Consider the following 22710-nt stretch of genomic DNA (forward strand, 5'->3'; position numbering starts at 1 on the left):
TCACGTCCCCTCGCAGGCCGGGGCTCTGCGGTTGAAGCCAGGCCGGGATGGGACCGTGTTTGAGGGCTGGAGAGAGGCGGTGAGGGGACAACAGGAGACTCGAGCCCGGCTGAGGGGTGCGGCGCAGCTACTGCCGGGCGCGGGCCCCCCACCGCAGCCCCCGCCATTTTGTCCCCGGGCGCCCCCTCTCGGCCGGGGCCGGGCGGCGGGGGAGCGGGGCGGCTGCGGGGCTCTGCGGGCTGCCTGCCGGCTGCCCGCCCGCCCCTCGGCCCCGGCCGCTCTCCGCCTTCTGCCGGCCGTGCCAGGCAGCCTCTCTCTCGGCCTTCACTACCGGGTCAGGCGAGGAGGGAGCGCTGAGACAGCGCCCGCCTCGCTCCGGCACCGACACCCCTGCTCCTCCTCCTCCTCCTCCTCCTCCTCCCCGCGGCCGTCCCCTCCTTCCCTCCCTCCCTCCCCGCTGCCAGTTTCTCTACAACTAGTACATCCACACACAGGGTCCCGGCCGCCGCGGCTGCCATGGATATCAGCTAAAGCGCCGGCAGCCGGACGGACAGGGCAGAGAGGCGCTCCCCATCCCCGCTCCGTCGCCCCCCCGGGGCCGCGGCGCCCTCCCTGCCGCCGTCCTGCCCTTCCTTCCCTGCCGCCCCGAGCCTGCCCCACAGGAGCCCGGCGCCCACGGGGGAGGGAGGGAAGAGAGAAAGAGCAAGCGGAGAGGGAGTCGGGCAGAGCATCCCCACGGCAATGTCCAAGGGCTTGAAGAAGAAAAGCCACTGGACGAGCCGAGTCCACGAGATCGTGATCGTGAGGAACCCGGAGGGGCAGCTGGGCTTCGAGCTGAAGGGGGGCGCCGAGAACGGGCAGTTCCCGTACCTGGGGGAGGTGAAGCCCGGCAAGGTGGCCTATGAGGGCGGCAGCAAGTTAGTGCCGGAGGAGCTGCTGCTGGAGGTGAACGAGACCCCCGTGGCCGGGCTCACCATCAGGGATGTGCTGGCCGTGATCAAGCACTGCAAGGACCCCATCCGGCTCAAGTGCGTCAAGCAAGGTAAAGCAGCGGCTCCCCCAGCCCCCCTCGGGGGGGGGGGGGGGGGGCGGGTCTGGGGGGGAGCTTTTTTTTCGGGAGGGGAGCTTTGGGAGAGGGGAGCAACTTTGTTGCTGCTGCAGTTTGACTTTCCCCTTCCCCACCGCCGGGAGGGGGAGATGGAGGGGGTGCGAGCGGCGCTCCGCCGTGCCCGCAGCCGGGCGAATTAAATGTGCGTCAGTGACAGCGCTTCGCCATGCCGCCCGGGGGCCGGGGGTGGCCGCTCCTCCGGCGGCTCCTGCAGCTGCCCTGGGCCGAGGGCACGGCTCCCGAGCCGGGTTTTGTCCCCCACACAGCGGGCAGGGGCTGGCTGCGGAGCGGTGGGGGTCCCGGGGGGCTTCAAGGGGGGGTTATGGCACCGTGCGTCCCGTCCCCGGTGGAAGCGACCGCCTGTCGGTGGCCCAGCCGCGATGGAAGCGGTCTTGGGGAGCGGGGAGCTGGGGGAAAGTGGGGCGGAGAGGCAGGAGGAAACTTTCGGGGGGAGAGAGCTCTCCCGCCTCTCCGGTTTTCTCTTATTTATTTCCGAAGTGCTTGGATAGGTCCGTCCGTTTCCAGGAAAGTCCACGGGGAAGAGACGCCGCAGATGCTGTTTACGTGTTTGTTTCTTGCCTCTTCAAACTAAGCCGAGTTGGGGTAACTGCAAGCCAGTGCTCCGAGTCAGCCTTCTGCTGCCACAGCAGCATCCCTGAGCTCCGCTGGGATCCGAGGCTCCGTGTAGCTGCCCCTCAGGCAGGGATGGTGCAGCGGCTGCGAGTACGCCTTTCAGCCCCTCGCTGAGCTCAGCCTTCCAAAACTTGGGGATTTCTGTAGTGGGAAGGTTTTTGATGCCATTCATCAGAGGCGTGCGTGCTCCACAGCGATAGCTAGCAGCCCTTGCTTAGAGGACATGCAGGAGTGTTACCGTGGCATAATTTTGTAACTTAGCTTCCTCGCTTTAATTGACAGTATATTGTTTAAAGTGACATTTGTGGTATTTCTGAATGCTTGAAAAATATGCCAATTATTAGTTTATCCAAAGAAGGCAGAATTGATAGAAGTGTTTGACTTTCAGGCCTTCAGAATGTACTTTGTGATATATTCAATTATCTACATAAGGTCAAATCTCTAAAGATATGATCTGTGATTTTTCTATCTGTCCTTTTAGGTAAGCAGTGCAATATGTTGTAGATCATAATCATGATAGTCAGAAGATGCAAGGAGACAGTATTTCATGTGATAAGTGGAGATTAGAAAGGAGTATAATGAATTCTGCCTTGCAGTACAGTGTCATCTCTGGGCACTCGAACTCCAGGAAACCTTCTCTGTAGTTGCCTCCCTGTATCAGTTTGAGCGTGAGTGGTCTTACTGTGACTGGATTAAAAGGTGGCAGCACTGAAAGTGTCAAGAAGACAACAGTACATTGTCTGCCAAGTTATTCAAGTTCCTACTTTTTGCTCTGCAGAAATGCTATAGATACTTCTCTATACTAATGCCAGTTTCAGGTAACCTTCATATAATAATCAGACAGCCTCTGTCCTACCTCTTCAGTATTTTTCAAGTATTTCATTTCAAGTGAAAGCAATCAGCAGTGATTCATTAATATGTGTATCCTTACTACAGATATCTGTCATACATGAATTAGGGACATTAGTCAGGCTTTTAGTCTGTGGATTACTGCAGTTTTCTTGAATGAGATGTGGAGGATGAATTCTAAATTCCACCTAGGTTATATATATTAGGAGTTTCACTTCAGTATGTTACCATACTGCACTTTTGATGTGAGTCCTCAAAGCACAGGCCAGATGACAGCATGTTTGGAAATGACAATTCTGCATAGATTCTTGGAGTGAGAGAGACTTCCTGGTTTGAATGATCTTTCTTGTGCTCCAGCATCCTTTACTTTGCCAAAGGGAGAGGCCTTCTGGATCCAACTTCCTATGTTTAAATAAAAAAGTCAATGTTTTGTGCATTTTATCACCTTACTCCTCCTTCAGTATAATTCAGTCGAATCTCTGTACCTCTTTGTTAAAAAACACAGACAGCAGACATCCACGTTACTCACTGTAATAAATTCCCCAACAGTACTTTGCAGCAGTGTGTAGGAGAGAAAAAGCTGGGCAGTAAAATCATTATATGTTTTTGTAGCGTTGTTCTGCTTTTAATTATAAAACACCTTTAGTGTGCCAGAACAAGGTTAATGACTCCATTATCGTTGTTTCCACATAATTTATCAATGATATCTCTGTAAATTAAAATAGTATGACCTTGAATGCACCATGTGACTGTAGCTGCTTCTTCAGGGCTGCCTAGGAATGAAGTCACAGAGAGAAATGTGGAGGTAGAGCACTACTATTTATACTGGGATGCTTAAGAGACTACGAGTGTTTCTCTTGTTTAAAAGTTTTGATAATTCAGCAGTGAAATTTCATGTGTAGATGAAATCAGGAACTGGCTAATTCAATATACAGGTATTAGGTTAGCTGTTTGGAATTACATAAAAGAAAGGTACTTTCTTGATTTTTCATTGTGTTGTGTTTGATTAAACACCACCATTTTTGAAATAATGAAATACTTTGTCTTATTGCATTATGAGGTGAAATACTTTTAAAACAAGTTCAGTAAGATGTTGCTGTTCTATGTGAGCTGAACGTCTTGAGCTAAAATTGTTAGCTGAGAAAAAACAATCTTATAAAGTAAGAGTTGCTTTGTATCGTCAGGACGAGTAAGCTATCTTGAAAAACTAATTAGCAGTTCCACAATATGATCTTACGTAGGACTCCTGTAAGTATGATACCCAGTAAATAAGGATTTAATTCAGGAAATCATTGTCTGGCTTTGTGTGGGGAGAAAACTTTGTAGAAACCATTATTATTATTATTATTATTATCATTTAAGCCTAGTTGCGAGAGTTCATAGAGAAGCTTTCTTTGGCGACTATTTTCTGTTTGTTTGTTTATTAATTTATTTATTTGTTGCGAGCTACTGATTGTGCTACTTTTGGCAGAATCACAGAGATTCTCTTAAAACACATTGGGGGAAATCTTGGCTTAGTTGAAGTCAGTGGCAAATAAAGGAGACAGGATTTTCTCTGTAAAGTCCTTTTTTTTTTTTTTTTCTTTTTTTTTAATATTCCAGGGACAGAATTTTGTACTGCAGTTGATTGGTCAGGTATATTTGCAAGAGCTATGTATAATGAACTTCTGCTCACTCTGGTGAAGGACAGATCCTTACAGTTTCTGGAAGAAATACTTCTTCATTTCAAATGTGGTTGTTTGTACATGTGGAACATTTTAGATTAAGTACTATCTTCCCACAGATGCACAGATGCTTAGTTGTAAAACTAGTAATGTGTTAAGGAAAGACATCCTAATTTGGATAAGTAATCACACTAAGTGTCATGTGAGGAGCAGTGTTGTCTCCAGTTCCACTCCCTGTTCATCACTGCTGTCTCAGATCCACAGTATCTTTCTCCTGGAATTCCCATCAGTAGGCAGCACGGGTCTGTGATGTGCACAGACTGCAGTACAGCTTGCATAAACCAGGTTCATTGTTCTTGGCGTAGAATTATAAATTGCTCAGCAGAATCCCAACGAATGGTCTGAAAACATGGATTTCGGAGCTCAGATTTTGTCCTGTAGCTGTTGCCTGACGCACCTCTTCCTGAAGGAGAATGGTTTGGACATGCTGAATAGCCAGGTGTTCTGACTAACTGTAGAGTTTAATTTACTTTTTGAAGTAGCTAACTAGTTGTATGACCATATGGAGCTACATGTTGAATTCAGTGGCGCTTACACTTTATGTTGACACTCTCTACTGTCTCTGATTTGATTCTAAATCTCCAAACTTTAAGCATCAACCCATAATACTTTAGCTTCTTATGCAAAAAAAAGGATTTAGTGCACGTAATGCAGGGAATTAAAACCAGTTTTATTTTCTCAGTCTAATCATTTACTTAACGGTAAGCATATGCTAAAGTGTTTTGCCAACTGTAAATGGACTTAGGCATAGTTGCAAGTGCTTTCCCAGTCAGGAGAAGATTTGGACCCTCATTAGGATTAGAGTGGCTGTGCTTAGGTGGACCACAGGTCCACTTTCCCCCACAGCCTATTTCTGGTAGTGGTGGCATTGGTTTCCAGGGAAGAGCATCCCAGCACCCAGTGGTTTATGGCTCAGGGATTTAGTGATTAGTGAAAAAGGCCTTGTAGCCTTTAAAAAAACATATATTTATTTTTAATTAGTTCGTCCATGAATTTCACAATTAAAACCTAGCTTACAGTTAGCTTTCATTTTCTTTATAAGTCCCTGACATGCTTTACAACAGAGAAGTACAGTAATACTTCGTTGTTACAAAGTTTTGCTCTGCATGTGTAAATAGCATGTCAGCTAGTTAAAACGTTAGTATGTTCCTACAGACCTTTTCATACATATTTTCATATGTATAGTTATATTTTTAAGAAACTTACTTGTTTATTTAAGTTCACCAATAATTTTCTCCTACATTTATTAAAATACTCTATGCATACAGATTGTCTTTTTGTGTGTTTTCTCTCCCTGGGTATCAATATATACCATCTTCTAAGATGTGAATGTCGTATAAAATTTTCCTCCCTAATATAAATATTTTACAATAGTGAGCTGCATGATTTTCCTGAACAAAAAGAATTTGTAGTGTCTTGCAGAGAGAACAAACCTAAAGAACTATGAAAAACTGCATGGTTGCATTGCTGGTACAAAATGTGAAGATAGTCTTTGAAAAAAAAAAAAAAAAAGAAAGTGGACCTACTTCAGACCTATTCTTCTTTTCCTAACTTGTGATCCTTAAGATTTAACTAGCTCTAGAAACTACATTCAGAGTTCTCTTTTTACCATTACTTTATGTCATTCTTATACTTGTCCATCTTAATTTAAAGACCATTCAAAGTGACTTCTGACTCATGTAGCTAGTGATTTATTCTTCAGCTCCTCCAGAGAGATGGTGATGTTTCATGTCAGGAACTCTGTGTGTACACTGGCAATAGAATTACATTCATCAGTCTTTTTCCTTCTTTAAGAATTGCAACTGTGCCATTAAAGGATGGGGCCATGACTTTATTAGTGCATCATTTCCTTGAAGAAATGAAATAATTAGAGTACTCTGCTTAGTTTTGTTGAGTCACATATACTTAAGTTCATCTCATACTCACACCTGTCCATCTGCTGATACTGTTGCCATCAAACAAACATACTGGTATGAGTGGGTAGAACTGCGTCTGACTGCATGCTGTAACCCCACCTGCGTTAATTCAGGATTTCAAGAAAGGCACAGACTCTGAGCTTGTGCTTTCAGAGCTTACGATTTTCTCCTTGTTTCTAACAGATGAGGAGCTCCTTTCATGACAAGAGTTGATTAATTATTCAACTACACTTTTTGTATAAAAGAAGTGTATACATGGAAAAAGTGCTCCTTCAGAAGGGATTTATATGAGGAGGTGGTCATAACTGATTTAGAAGGGGTGATGGGAATGATAGTGCTTCTGGAAGCAGATGTTTCTTGTTCTTCTCTTCCTCATAGTGGTATAAACAAATAAAAAGGGATTATTATTTATTTGTATTTGTATTTTTTTTTCTGGAGAGTGCAAAGGCAAGGGTCTGAGGAGAGAGTGCTATTCCTTGACTGCTAACATTGTGGAAAGAAGCTTTTTTCTTCCATATATATAATACATGTTTATAAATATATAAGTATTCATATACATCTCTCTATATTTTTTGGGAGCTGTAGGTAGGACTTTGTATCAGTAGTTTGAAAATGTATAAGGCTTTGTGCAGTATTACTTTTAGGAAGTAATTTTCTGATGATTATTATGGGCTTCAGTACTAACGTGGAGTATTCTTCATACATGTTTTGATGCATCTGTGTAAATACAGTGAAACCACTCACTCTGGTGTACAGTATGATACAATGTTCTTCCATAGTAATTGAAATCATCATAAACTTTGAAATGTGGTCGAATAGATAGCTGCCTACCTAAGCAGGCGCAGTCTGTTGTGCGGAATTTGAAGGTATTGATTTTAGCAGCAACGTGGCTATCTCCAGTTTTCATTGCTGAATGTCATTGCAATGCTGTCCTTAACTGAATTTTCTGAAATTACAAGGGCTGTGAGCCCAAGTCATCTTCCCATTTCTGGAATGCACAAAATGGCTCTGTTGTTACAGGATCTCTTCAACACACCTAATTTGTTTCAAATCAGCATTCTTTCAGCCTCATGGAAATCTACCCAGTAAGAAGATGCAAGTCTTTCTTGCAGGCCATTTGCGTTGCTTTCTCAGTCTAAGCTGAAGCTACCACACTGGAAAGTGAAATGGCAGAGAAGCAAAATAAAGGAAGACAGTGAAGGGTTTTTAACAAAAAAGAACTTGATCTATACTTCCTAAACTGGACAAAAAAATCTAATTAGTAACTGATAATCTCTAAAACAGATTTTTCTTATCGTTTTAATGTGCTTGTAATGTTAGCCTAAAGTATTATTTATTCACACATCCTATCCACAATTTGGACTCTTTACTAGAAGCTTAGTTGACAGAAGGCTGTAGTTTGTATATATCTGCCATGTATTTAACCTTTTTACAACATGTAAATGAATCACAAATGCATTATTTCTGAACTTTCCATCAGTACGTTCAGATTGCTTGGATCCAGACAGCTTCATCAAAAGTATGTTGTGCTCTACATTGCTCTGCCAGGTGTCTTCTCTTTCATATATATTTTATGATTATTAATATATGAGTAATGCCATTTTATTCTGCTTATCAACTTCAGATGTTTCTCCTGGAGATATTTGGCTAGTTCCACAATATGTGAACTCAGGAAGAAGGGAAATAAAACAAGGTACAAAATGGAGAATGTAAAAAGTGGGAGAGAAAATCCCAGGAAAAAAATAATTCAAAGAGGTTATTAAACTAAAATATTACTGCTTTTAGAAGTCACATTTTGTCATATTTGAGACTATACAGCCCTGGGGAGATTCCAGCACTAAGAAGTGAGCGCAGGGTATGTGCATTTCCTAGAGCTACCTTAGTGCCTCAAAATACATTGAAATCTGAAGCTAGACTAAAGCTAGCCCTCTAAGATCCCTACAGTTGACTCGTTCCGATGAATAATTATCGTTCCTTCTTCTTTAGCTGAAATCATGAGTTGTTCTTAATCCATCTATGTTCCTGTCTGAAGTTTTCACCAAAGTAGGGTGAAACAATGGTGCACCCTGAGAAATGGGAATGAGAAACCCATAGCTGAAAGGAATACCCAAGATGACTTTCATATGCGATATCAGTCAGAATCACAGAACAGCCCAGGTAGGAAGGGACCTCAAAAAATCATCAAATCCAACCTTTCATGGGAAAAAGGAGTCTAGATGAGATTATCTAGCATCACTTCCAATTGGATCTTGAAAACAGATCTACAAAATGGAGGTATGCCAAGTAGTGTTTAGTGCCCATTGTGGCAGAGCTGCATGCCAGGCTCCTTGCTGCTGAGGCAGCACCTTGTCCTCTCTGGCTCACCTTCTGCATCCCCACTTTGATACCAGCAAGCTCATGATGCCATTGGCCTTCAGAAGTAGTGCATGCCACCAGCACTAAGTTACTTCCGTGCCTTCCTTTTCAGACCTCTGACCTAGGGAAGCAAGCAAACAACTGGAAAATAACGGTAGGAAAGTGATGAGCAAAAGTTTTGACACTGAATACTAGCAAGTAAATTCTGTAGTTGTGTTAATGTAACATGGGTGTTTCAGAGTGGAAATCCTTCCTGGAAACAGACACAAGTCATCTTTTATTACTCACCTATTTAATCTTCACATCTTTGTATATCACATTTTCCTTGTGTTTGTCAAAATAAAATGCAGGCTATCATTTGTTCTATCTCATATTTTATGTTTTTGCTAAAAAACAACAACCTTCCAGCTTTGTTTTGTTCATGTCAATCATGAGTTAATCTACATATTTCCTTGCAACTGATAAAATATATACTTTTTATAAAGCCATACCTAACGTGCTAAGATGTTGAAAGGGAACAAAATTAGGGCATCAGTTCCATTTCAGGACATGATTTTCACTTGTAAGCTCTTACAGCAGACACATTTTTTGTTGTTGTTATTGTTTTCTTGATTTTAAATTCAGATTGAAAACTAAGGAAAGGACCTATTCCTATCCTGTATGAGTTACATCAAGTATTTCCTAATTTGTTACATTCATGTGGATAGTTCTTTAAGTAGTACTAAATGAAATGGCAGTATTAGTTTCTAATGTTTTTTTACTAAGTCCTTCTTTGTACTAAATCAGCATTAATAAATGTCATGTAAGCCTCTCATGCTTCCAGAATGCTACGTTAGTATAAACAAGGATTAGACCTGATAGATTTTAATTCTCCGTTCTTCTATTTTTCTAAGAACAGCTTTTATTGTTTCAAAGTACTGCAGAGGCCTGTTGCAAACTTCACCTCCTAGAGCACCTGTACGCTTCCATCCTTTGAGTGCAGTCCTCGTGGAGTGGTAAAGGCAGCAGCTGTTTAACCCTTGTAGCAGCTTGGGGCAGGAGGCGAACACCTTTACAATTTAAACTGCCGCGGGCTTTGGTTAGGTAAAGTGTAATTACTTGTAGAGCTGCTACACTATTTTTCTGCAAAAACTCACCTTAAAACTCAGTTGCGCTAGGATGCCAACCATGCTACTTGACAGTATTAGGTGGTGTGCTGTGACTGCTGTTTGTTGTGTTGACAATGCGTGTTTTACTGGTATTTCTGATTTCTCGTTCAGTGTGGGTTTGTTATATCTGACTGTTGTCTCTTGTGTAAAGTCTGAAACCTTTTGGTGAGTGGAACTTCCTTTTTGTTATAGCAACTAGCATGACAATTTCATGTTGGGAGTCTCTAGTTTCTATGGCAATGTAAGTAAGTATTCACGTTAAATTCAGAGTTGGCCATAATGACTTTCTTAGCAATAGTTGTTGGACATATTCTGTATCATTATAACATAGGATCTGTACCTCTAATTGACGATATTTTGGTCTTAGTGATATAAGCTGTGAAGCAGATAGAAGTCAAGCAATAGGATTAAGAGAAAACACCCAGTTATAACTAACGTGGAGCTTCTGCTACTGGCAGCACTGGTCTGTTGTCTCCTGGTTTTTCTGCTACAGCCATTGGTAGCGAAGGCTGTTCAAAAACCCTTAGCTGTGCTATATGCAGAGAATATATTTCCTGAACAATTTAGTTGTTCTTTTTATCTGCTCCGTTTACTTGTGCAAGAACATTTCCCTCCCCATAAACTTCTAGAAGAATTACTGGAATTTCTGATAAGCCAGTAAAAAGCGCCTTTTCAACACTCATTCTATTTGGTCATTTTCCAGTGAAAATACCATAAAAGACGTCAAGAAAAGAATGCAGTAGAGCACTGGAGGTTTTTTTTGGGAAAAATAAAGTAAAATCAAGATACTGGGTTTTCTTAATTAAAATTAAAAGTCAGTAATTAAAATACCAATTAAAAGTTCTTCTGGATTTGTATTTATACTGAGTTTTTATGTTGTGCCTGTGGTACGTATGTACTGAATTACTCTTCAGAACAGATGAACCCGTAAAATTTAAGAATGTCTCCTTTAAATATGTGTGAAATATTGTAGAGTTTTGTGTACAGTTAATCTGACTTGCAGAAGTGTAACAGCTGCTTTGCCTTGATAGGGATTGATGTTTGTGTGTGTGTTTGAAGGGTTATAAAATTAATGTTTCTGAATATAAAAGTTGGAGAATTTCATTTTTATTTATTTATTTATTTTTCTCATGGGACATGTAGCAGAGCCAATTGGGTCCAGTAGGGTTCTGCTGGGTTAATATTAAGTGTATTTCTACTAAGCAGTAAGCAAGTTCCTCACCTGAAACTGAAGTTTCAGTGACCGGCAGCATTCCTCCCTTTGTGTCTGCATGTTGTGAGCCAGGTATTGAGGAGAGTGCTACTGGGAAAGTGATTTGCAGCTGAGACATTAAAACAGAAGTCTTCGCATATATCTCTCTAGACACTAATATTATCCTTGTTATTAAACTATATGAATAGCTTCCAGATTCTAAAAATCTTTTGCAAGAAGAGCTTATTCACATGTCCGCAACAGGGAGTTAGCCACCTTGTCCCAACCACCTCAGTGAATTTCAGTGTAGGGAAAAAAAGTGCGTAACACTTTATGCTCGATAACAGGAAATTGATGATTTTCACAATAGTAGTGACTGTATTTTCATCACGTGTGCTCCATTTTCGTGGGTTTTACCTTATTTAAAGTCTGTCTAGCTTTTCAGAAAGAAAGGATCTATCTGAATATGTGTGGTTTACCAGTAGAATTGTCTCTATTTTTCCAATGCAGTTGGAAATTTAAGGAATTTATCCTTAAACAAAACACAACAAAACAAAACTAATCACTCAGAACATTAATGTTATTATTAGTTTATCAAGAGAAAATAAATCAGATCTCACGGAGACAGGTACTGCAAGTTGAGAGTGTGAAACAGTCACTGCCCCTATGAATTAATAGAAGCTGATTGGACACAGCAGGCAGGTAGGAAGAGACAGAACCACACAGTGGTGAAATGACTTGCCAAAAATCTCAGATCAATCAAGAACAGAATGGAGAGCCCTGCAATGTAAGTAAAAAATCTGTGCATGCAGTGCTGCATCCAAGTAAGGGCATGCAAGTCCAAACTTTGTGTAAGGCATAGAACTGCAAAAAAAAACCCTCGTATTCACTGAGGATTTCTACCGATTGCTTGAGTAAAAAATATTGTAGGTCTTTATTTTAAATTCCATGACAAATCCTCTGTAAACCAGAAGCTTTGTCAACAGCAAAGAAGCACAACCGTGCAAAGGTTTGTACACTAGGGCAGGAATGTTGTCTCCTAACATAAAGTGCAGTTCAGAAATATATTGGAAGTGGTGAAGTGTAGGAGACGAAAGTAATATAAATTTCTGTATTTTAATGAGCTATTTATGTTTGCATTGTTGGTGGGACACATAGGTACGTACAAATACATTCATTCAAATTCTTCTGGCCTGTTAAAGCCACTACCTGATGAGGGACAAACTAAAAATAGATTTGTGGCTGTTTTTTTTTTTTTATATTTTATTTTAAAAACTTCTTAATTTGTTTTGGAAATATGAGGGGTCTTAAAAATTGGTACTGCAGGCAAAGTTTGGTTTGCCAATTGACATGAACAAAATAGTCATAAAAAATCCAGTGAGTACCTCTCATTTTTAACAATGCTGGGAAACATCAGATAACCCTAGATGGATAGTGGCTTCTTTAAATGGTCCAATGTTGCCATCTTTTAACCCAAATTGTGTGGGATAATTGATAGAATCCCCGGTTTAGCCCAGCCTGCAGAAAATTAGGGTTAGGGTTTAGAGATGTCAGGTGACATCCCTGCCAATTACTGAAGAACTGCTGAGAAGTGAGACTGTCTTGATTTTATGAGGACATAGTCCTAGGCAGGGCTTCATTAAGGCAATCCCAGTTGCGGTTACACCAAAGGTTGTACCTTTGTGGCTCTGTTCTTCTGTCCCTCTATGGAGAGCTTCTGGTCCCTCGTTGCGCTTTCACCCCCTTCGCTTTGGCATCGGTTTCTCCTTTCTCACAGAAAACATTTGTTCCTCCTGCTACCTGGGGAGATGATGGAGTGAAGCAAAGGGTGGAGGGACTCCCCAACATTTCTCTGATATGCGCTGGTGGAGTGCTTTTCACTGTTAAGTCTTCCCAAGTATGAGGAACCTCTAGAAGATCTCCATATCCTCCTCATTCAGTGGTAGGGGCCTGTGCAGAGTTAAAGAGATGATCAGGGAGAGGTCTGAAAAGGATTTTGACCTTGTACAAGAAACTAGACAGGTCTTGCTGAATCCGCCTTACCTTTTCAGGAGAAAGGAGTTGCATAACATTAACAATTGTATCAGCTGAAGTTCTGCAATCTTTATTCCCCTTTTATGCACCACAGTACTTCTAAGTCCTTTAAACAAAAGCGGCACAATCCAGTGCAGCACATTATGGACACCTGAACTGATGAACAGGCTCCTTTTGGCAACCACATAGTACTGCTCATTGTACAGCACCCTTCAGTGGGGAATACATTATGTAGCCAGTCTGTAAAGACTTTGATCGTGGAGTTGGTCATAAGCACGCTATTGCCCTGCATTTGCATTATTAATTCATTGAGCCTCTTTACAGGTGCAGTCATTTGTAGGACTAAGTAACAAAGGAAACCTTGAGAAGCTGATGTCTCTGGCCTGAAAAATGGCAGCTGCTTTGCAGTGCATGGCAATAATACACAGCAATTTGGTACTGAAGATATTTAATGTTCTGTGCAGTCCATATCACTAGGGAATAGGTGAGATGAGATGGACTCTGGCCCAGGTACCAAAGTTAATAATTCATACTTCTACAAAGAAAAAAAGCATGGCATTATCCCAGGTCCAAACTGTACTTGAAAGAATAGCACTGAGATCCTTCTTTTCCAAAGACCATCATCAGCTCTTCACTGTCCTTAACTCACCCAGCACTTGGGCTGTGCATGCAATCCAAGTGTCCTTGTAACAGCAGGTGACAATACCTGTGTTTGAAGGGAGCTGGGGTCATCCTGCCCTGTGTTTTTCTTGTGTTTGTGTATGTGTGTGTCTGTCCACATGCCATCAGAAGGACAGGACAGACAAATGGGAATGCTCTTAATCTGGTTTGGAGACCATCCTGTGGAACAAGTCTGTGTAGTAATTTCCAGTGACCTTTGGTGCAGGACTACACCTGGGCAGGAGTTCCTCAACAAACATTTGAAAAATTTCCCTTTCTTCTCTTTTTTTTTTTTTTTCTTTTTCCCCTAACACAAAATGGAAGAACAAAACTTCAGAGCTCTTATTTTCTGACCAGTCTTTCTCAGTCTAGTTACATCTGTCTAACTTGAGAGCAAGTGCTCTCTGCCACATTGCTGGCCATGGGGAGCAAATACACAGAGGGAAGAGTGCTATCTACTCAATCACCAACTAGTGGCAGCTTTTAAGTTCCTGTTTGGAAGCCTTCCCAGCAAGAACTGACCACATCTCATCATGTTTATCTTCTAAGATCTGATGGATCACAGAACTAGTGTGGCATTGCTCTGAGTCCAAAGTTTATGCACAAGTTTATTCATGTTTTGCTTGAAAACAGTGTTGTGTGTCAATGCTGAGAGGCAATTTCTGATCAAATCCAGGAACAGCCTAGGCTGTTTCTCTATAGCCTTTTTTTTTCTTTCTTTTTTTTTTCTTTTTTCCCTAGTCTGGCAGCTACAGATACTGCTGTCTCCTGAAAACAGCCTGCAGTTAAGGAGCATGGACTTGCAAGGAATGATTTATACAAGTTTTTCAGAATGGCAACTGGATAGAGAAGGGGAAAAAAACACACACACACACCAAAAACAGTAGAAAACAAACAAACTACAAGATGTTTCACCCAAGTCAAGGATCCCTTTTTATATTTTCGATTGTTATTTTTATATTTATCTGTTTTGAAGAGCATATCTGAAATCTGCAGTAATTAGTTTCTAAATCAAGTTGGTAAATTTTATTGTAAGGTATAGATGCCTTTACAATTATGATATTTTCTTCTGACCCCTTCTTTTCCTCTGCTGCTCTAACCTGCAAAGGCTGTTTGACTGCCCTGAATGCTTTGCATTTTATGTGAAATGTATCTTCAAAAGTAAAAGGGACCTGCAGCAGGGGGGCTCCATCTTTAATTTCAGTAAGGTATTTTACACATTTGGGACTTTGTATAAATCATATAGAGACTTTTACCCCTACATTTGGAAAATTAAGTAGTCAATTAGCTTAACAATACTATGGATCATATAATTTCAGAATTTGGCTTTAAGGGGCAAGGAACTCTGCAGCTTTCCCAGAGTATAAATTGCAGGTGTTCTGTGGCTTTCAGGATGAGATGCACATGAAGTAATTCCTTAAAACGTATGAGCCAAATGGAGCTGCCCATGCTGAGCTGCACAGTGCCTGGCCCAGCTGGAAGTGGCTGTCAGCATCAGATGCTTCACACGCCTGCTGGAGGCTGCTCCTAGCCCCAGTAAGAGCAGCCTGTTTCCAGTGCCATCCAAACATAATGCAATAGCTTCTGACTGCTCCATCCCAGGGACAGTCATAACTACTTCCACCTGGGTTTTTTGTTAGTCAGCTTGAAGATCTTCCTTTCACTCATTTGCCTTTGAAAAAAAGTTCGTCTGTTAACAATCAGCTAGGTGTCATGTTTGCTTGCAAAGCACCTGCAACAACACATAATTTCTGCTTCGCTTATGTCAAACAAGACAGCCAAGAATTTCATGCCCATGCTGATTTATGCTATTCTGGTTGGAATTACATTGGAAGTGCATTAATTTCATGTGTTCTGCTGAAGTTTGCTTTATTTTCTTGTGCCAATATCAACTACTCGGGACAATTTTATATTAGCATTATCAAGTTCACAATATAGTGCAGAATATTTTGTGTTTCCTTTGTAGGAGAATTGCCAATGACCGTAGATCTTACATTTCCAAGTGTTAGAGCTGTGTTCTAAATGTTTACCGTGGGGTTTGGACTACTGTACACGTGCACTGCCTGTGATTTGTGTCTGTCTTAGAACTGTTTAAGAAACAAGGGAATTTAAGATTGTCTTGTTTTTCAGAAAGGTTGTGAAGTTTTTTTTTTTTTTTTTTTTTTTTGTAACTGGTTATTATAATTATAAAGAAAAAGCTGTCTAGCAAAGGAATGTGAGGAAAGAGGCAAAAGGAGCTAGGAATAGAAGGCAATGCTGTGTATTTCCATCCAGTTGCCTAACAGGCTACAAAGCTTTGTTAGCCTGTAGTACTGGTGCTACTGCATGACAATTTCAGCTACTGTTACAGCATTTGAGATTACATACCCTAGTATACGACTCTTCGACTCTTCGGTTGTTTTCAAAAAAGATGTGTAGCCTACAATGGGGGAGGTGGGAAGTTTCGCTGAGAGCTGGAGATGTCCTGCCTTGGGGGCCCTGATGGATACACGGGGAGAGCTGTTACTGGCCCCAGCTCCAGCCTAGGAAATGGAAGTGGACTGGAGCTGTTCCCTTGCCCTGACTACACGAGGGGAAGGTATGTTCCTTTCATCCTGTGGGAGAAAGAAGGGACATTGCTCTCCCCACGGAGACGATTCCAGCCCCTTGTGCCTGTGGAAACTGGGGGAGAAGGAGGGGAGTTTTGCTCTTAGCCCTGGGACAGCTGCCTCCACTCTTGCTGCACAGCCTCCAGAGAGGAACTTTACTTTCCTCGCATCTCTTCTTTCCACTGACATCCCTTCCAGTCGGATTGGCACCTAAAGAGGGAGACTCTGCCAGGGGCTTCACGCAGAGTATTGCAAAGAAGTGCTTCCCTGAGCTGGCTCTGTCACACATACCCCCTGCTGCTGGAGCCCAGTGCTGTCTGTGACTTAGCATTGAGTCAGCAGGCTTGCTGATCCAAAGGGCTTATGCACTAATTAGTTCTTTGCTGTGCCTCTTCCTTCCCCTGCAAGGCTGCATGTCCCTCAGGCATTGCGAGTGGGGCAGAGGCCAGTGCTCTTGGCAAACTCCTCAGTGGTGCCTTGCAAGCCACAAATGACATGCAGATATTGGTTGAAAAGTCTCATCTTAACAGCTTGTTAAAGTGGTTTGTTATCCTTCCTCATGTAATGCAGTTCAGCTCAGCAAAGAAAATAAATGTACTTGGTCTAATAAAATTTTACGTACCTCCCAACTTTTTGTGAATCTGTATAACAAAAAACTTTGGAGAAACTGTGCTTGATATATAATGTTACCTTAAAGTAACATTAAGAATTTCTAAATAAAAAAGAAAATCTTTCTTTTCATTAAATTTTATTAAGCATGTTATGGATATAAAATATCATCTTTTCATGGTTATTTTCTGATTTAGGGCATGCTTTCTTTCTTATATTAGTCTAGACAGATAATTTTTTCTGTGCTATGTCAAAACAGACTCAAAGCAACTCCCCATTTCCATGGGTTGGGTCCTTACTGGTATGTTCTCTTTAATATCCTCCCAGTTCTCTTGAATATCTTTATCTCCAGATCTCTTGAATATCTTTGTTAGTGATCTGGACAAGGGGATCAAGTGCACCCTCAGTAAGTTTGCAGATGACACCAAGTTGGGCAGGAGTGTTGATCTGCTCAAGGGTAGGAGGGCTCTGCAGAGGGATCTGGGTAGGCTGCACTGATGGGCTGAGGCCAGCTGTGTGAGGTGCAACAAGGCCAAGGGCTGGGTCCTGCACTTGGGGCACAACAACCCCAAGCAAGCAGTGCTACAGGCTGGGGGAAGAGTGGCTGGGAAGCTGCCCAACGGAAAGGGACCTGGGAGTATTGGTTGATAGTCGGCTGAAGATGAGCCAGCAGTGTGCTCAGGTGGCCAAGAAGGCCAACAGCATCCTGGCTTGTATCAGGATCAGCATGGCCAGCAGTGATTGTCTCTGGTGAGGCCACACCTCGAATACTGTGTTCAGTTTTCGGCCCTTCACTACCAAAAGGACATTGAGGTGCTGGAGCGTGTCCAGAGAAGGGCAACAAAGCAGGGTAATGAATCTAGAGAACAAGTCTTTGAGGAGCTGCTGAGGGAGCTGGAGTTGTTTAGCCTGGAGAAAAGGAGTCCTGGGGGGAGACCTCATCACACTCTACAACTACCTCAAAGGAGGCTGTAATGAGGTGGGGGTCAGTCTCTTCTCCCAATCACCAAGTGATAAAACAAGAGGAAATGGCCTCAAGTTGCACCAGGGGAGGATTAGTTTGTATAGTAGGAAAAATTTCTTCACTGAAATGTTTGCAAACCATTGGAATGGGCTGCCCAAGGAAGTGGTTGCATCACCTTCCCTGGAGGTCTTCAAAAGATGTGTAGATGTGGTGCTGAGGGTCATGGTTCAGTGGTAGTCTTGGCAGTAGTAGGTTAAAAGTTGAATCAGATGATCTTAGAGGTCTTTTCCAACCTGCATGATTCTGTGATTCTATATTGGAATACAATCACCATCAATCAGGAAAACTCTCCTGTATCACAGCCTTCACTCTTGTGATTTGAAAGAATTTACATGCATAATTTCACTGCATTTGAAAGACATTTCACTGCACTTAGCTGCTTTCAAGCTTCTACCCTGTATTTTAAATATCTGTTTTGTTCTATAGCTCAAATACCAGAACACTGAATATACCAAATATTATGTTGTTCCTATACCTGACACTTAATGGACATAGAAAGAAAAAAAACCCTTCCAGTTCTGAGGAGCTCAGTATTGACAAAGATACAGTCTTGTGGTGGCTTTAGTGTGGCAATGCAAAGGGAAGTATGCTGCATAAACACTCCTAACCCTGTTAAGGCAGACAAGTGCATTGCTTTTTGAAAGCTCATTTGTACAGTTATTTATATGCAGTTGTACATATAAAGGGGTCTGTATTTTAGTCATGACAATAGAACACAGGTTCATGATATGTCTTGTTTGATACAATACTGAGATATGCCAATGGTGATGTCAATGTCTTTAGTTGTCACCTGTTTTTAACAGAAAAGCCTACAGGTGGTTTTAGTATTTTCAGTTAGGTGTTTGAAATGTGCAGTGATGTAGATTTTAAGATATTTGACTAGATAAGGCAATGGGCAAGCATTCAGGAGATCTGCGGCCTATCTGGTTCTCTAGAAACCTTAAATAAATCTCAGTCCTTCTTCTGTAGTTCCCCACTGATAATAAAATTCCCAATGATAATAAAATCATACAGAGTATTAAACTAATAACATGCCTGTTCCTCAGAAACATGATCTGTGGGTAACTCCATTAATAATAGTGGTGCATTTGTCTTCAGTAGTGATAAGGGTCATATACTAATATGACTTAGAGACATATAATTGCTAATTATTCAATATTGGCCGGATCCTTGAAAGCTGAACTCTGACAGCTGAATCAGATCCTGTGTACATAAAAGAAATGATATATTTTTTGACTTCAATAGTGTATTTGTCTTGTTCATTTTCTTTCTATATAACTGACTGGACAAAGGGAAAAAGTGTAGAAAGGAGGACCTGGGGAACTACAGACTGGTGAGCCTCACCTCTGTGCCTGGGAAGATCATGGAACAGATCTCCTGGAAGCAATGTCAAGGCACATGCAGGGCAAGGAGGTGATCTGAGACAGCCAACATGGCTTCACCAAGGGCAAACTGTGCCTGACCAGTCTGGTGGCCTTCTGTGCTGGAGTGACTGTGTCCGTTGTCAAGGGAGGACTGACTGATGTCATCTACCTGGACATCTGTAAGGTCTTTGACACAGTCCCACGCAATATTCTGGTCTCTAAATTGGAGAGAGATGATTTGAAAGGTGGGCTATTCAGTGGATAAGGAGCTAGCTGGATGGGCTCAGCCAGACAATTGCAGTCCATGGCTCCATGTCCAGGTGGAGGCTGGTGATGAGTGGTGTCCCTCAGGGGTCTGTCTTGGGACCGGTGCTGTTTAATATCTTTATCAATGACATAGACAGTGGGATCGAGTGCACCCTCAGCTTGTTTGCAGATGACACCCAGCTGAGTGGTGCAGTTTGTTGAAAAGTGTCTTCTCTGCCATTGTTAGCTTTCCAGAGGGGTAGTTTTTCTTTGCTGTTTATGAGAGGTAAGGAAGGTTCTCACAGAATGCATCATCCTGGTCCTTTCAGTAGAGTGTGTGCTGAAGGTTTTATTTAAGCATTTATTTAATGCCTATGGCCAAATGTTTGGACTCCGGGGCTGTTCCAGACAATTTAATTCCTTACTTTCCAAGAGAACTGTAGTTGTAGAAGTTAATGTTTTTTGTGATTATCATCTTTGCACTAGATTTTTCTCCTGAGGGTATGTGAACATTTTGGAAGATATCTGGCCAAAAATACACTTGTGTGTTACTTCATTATTATTCTTCTGCATGTCTCCCATTCCGTGATTTTTTTCTATTTTATTTCTTTAGAAGGAATATGCTTTCTTCATTATAGTGGATAGTCTTGAAAAAAATATTTAGAAGGCCTTGATCTGTATTTTACATCTAGCAATAGAAAAGATCACCTGTCTGAACAAATAGAAGACCTAAACAGGCTGAAATAGATTGTTTATGTTGGAGATTTCTGTATGCAGTTTGGGGACAAAATCTGCTGTCAGTTAAGATAGTGTAAACCCTGACTGAATCTGTTGTGGATTGCTCTGCATTCATGGACAAAATTGAAAACATAACACACCTCACTTTTTTTTTCTTTTTTTCTGTTGCTTGTTTGTTTCTTTTTGTATTTTAAGGTACTAGAGCATCTCGTTATTCCATTTACAAAGGTAACATCTGAATTTACCAAAGATAGCTTTTTTTTTTTTCTAAAATTGTGTTTTTGTTTATTTATCTCTCAGAAGCTAGGTGGAAAATAAGGTTTCAATACCTGGTTAGCACAGTGTTAGTTTCCCCAACTGATTTTACGATCTGGGGGATCCCGGAGAGAGTTGTGGGACTGCTGGGCACTGTTGATCAGTAGGGATTGAGGCCAAAGTTTGTAATGTACTGACAATAAATGCAACCTGACCTCGGTCATCATCACAACTGTCTTTTGTTCTCTAGGATTCCAGTGTGCGCACTGAATCTGGTGGGATGATTAGTGATTCTCTTTCCTGCTGTCCTGTGATGCCTGGTTTAGTTCACTTAAAAGAGCCATTTGACTTTCTGACCGGTTCATTGCATTCGGTACTGCCTAATTCCACTCAATTATACATGTACCTTCAAGGGGAGGAAACATTGCATATTATTTCTTTGCTGTATACACTTGTAAAATAACAGTGTTTACATAAGGGGAAAAGGAGGTGGCTGTATATCTCAGAGATGCTAAAGGGTCATTTCTAATCTTTATGGAAGAAACAACTAACAAGGATGGTGTGGATAGGAAGTGAGGGCCTTATCTTTATATATATATTTTTCTCTCTCTAGTAGGAGCGCCATACATCCCTCATAAATAATTGAGAGTATTCAAGTCTTTTTACTTTTTCTAAACAAGTTGATTATCCCAGGGTAAATACTCCTGAGTAGTGGTGGGCTGGTGGGTACCTGTAATCCTCCATTCCCAGAGCACCGGGGTGAACTTCTTCATAGCACAGAGCAGCTCAGCTCTGGCCAGAAAGGTCACCTGGTGGCTTTTGTGGTGGGTATTTGGAATGAAATAGGAAAATATTGGTCATGGTGGTTGCTACATAGTGGTAGATACATCAGATATGAGAGACGTGCAGTGCTCTCTATATGTTATGTTATATAATATTATTTTATTTTACTGCTCTGATCCAGTCGGTAATAGTCTTTCTTTTGTTTAGCCATAGATGACACCTTATAAGCTCTATTTGCATTAGTATTCACTTGAACAATGTAAAAGCAATGGAGAAGAGAAGTAAAATTACCCTGTTAACTGCAATAAATAAATGGTAAGATTTTAATGCATAAGAGTAAAATAGGGAAATACTGCCAAAGGCCTGTCAGAGTGTAATTTATTATTTCTATTTAGAAATCCAGGGTGGAATTCTGCAAGAAATTCAAGTTTCATCTGCAGAACTGTTGCCCAGAAGAATTTTCATTAACTTTTACAATCTTAAGGCAAAAAAAAAGTTAAAAATAAATCCAAATCAGTTTTGAAGGATACTTTCTAGAGATTACATTTCAAATGACTTTTAAGGATGAGAAAACAAAACCAAAGACTTTGTTTTGATGTTTTATGTCTTGGTTTTGATGTTTTTTTCCACTGGATGGTAAAAGAATAAATTAATCTCCCTTCCTCTATTCTCCTATCTGATCACTGAGGATAAAACTTACGTCACTTACAGGGTTTAGTGATTTGCATGTTGTGAAGATGTTCTGTACAGACGGACAGCAGATTTGATCTCTTATTTGTGATGTACATGTGACTTAATCACTTTGGGTAGTCACTGGAACAGATAATCCCTGTGGAGCTTAAGGAAGTGCTACAAAATCAGGGTATGATCTTGCAACCCTTGATTACTTGACTAAGGACCATGAGCTCTACTTTTAATGATTGGTGCTGAAGGGTATAAAGACAGCTAATGAGATTTTCAGGTGGACACTTAGGAAAACTTTACTTGGCAACTTCATCTTCATGCACTCACAGACTTTGCTGGATATTGCCTGGAATGTGTATTTTAATATGGGATTACGAATGTGAAGGCTTTATTTTATTCTAACCTAAATATGTTTGTGATTAAATGTAAGAGTGTGGATCAACTGGTTTTAATTCCTAAATGGCTTAAAGAAAAGTGGAGTGCAGCTCCTCCTTTAAAAGCAGAGGAGGTGTCTTCTTCAGTGGTTTGAGTGAATGTCCTCTGCTTTTTTCAGCTTGTTTGCTGAGGAGGTATGGATTCAGGAAAGAGAAAAAACTGTTACCCTGCTGGCTTCCAGCTGTTTGACGAGTGGGTTGGAACAGCACTAGCCCCTAATGATGATTGAAATGTTTTTTTTTCTTTTTTTTTTCTTTTTTCCCTATCTGAGAATTCCTTACCAAAGAACGGTGCCTATTTTCTGTTTTGCAAAGTTATAGCATAGATTGTAATAGCTGTGCTTGTTCACCAACCCCAGAAATCTG

General features: G+C 41.4%; 1 protein-coding gene across 12 annotated transcripts in view; it reads left to right on the top strand.

Annotated features, from left to right (window-relative positions):
- Positions 1-22710, top strand: part of MAGI2 (membrane associated guanylate kinase, WW and PDZ domain containing 2) — an 817299-nt gene that overhangs the window by 36877 nt on the left and 757712 nt on the right. For 4 of the 12 annotated variants that reach the window (XM_080581219.1, XM_080581213.1, XM_080581218.1 and 1 more), the window contains exon 1: positions 452-1042. The exons of 1 other annotated variant lie outside the window; for it this stretch is intronic. In XM_080581219.1, coding sequence (XP_080437345.1) covers positions 742-1042 — 301 coding nt within the window. In that variant the 5' untranslated portion in view covers positions 452-741. Of the gene's footprint in view, positions 1-448; positions 1043-22710 lie in introns of those variants that run through there. 7 more of the 12 variants (XM_080581216.1, XM_080581212.1, XM_080581214.1 and 4 more) reach the window with 4 other exon arrangements.

The sequence above is a fragment of the Anser brachyrhynchus genome, assembly GCF_964034855.1.
Source record: "Anser brachyrhynchus genome assembly, chromosome: 1".
Classification (NCBI taxonomy): domain Eukaryota; kingdom Metazoa; phylum Chordata; class Aves; order Anseriformes; family Anatidae; genus Anser; species Anser brachyrhynchus.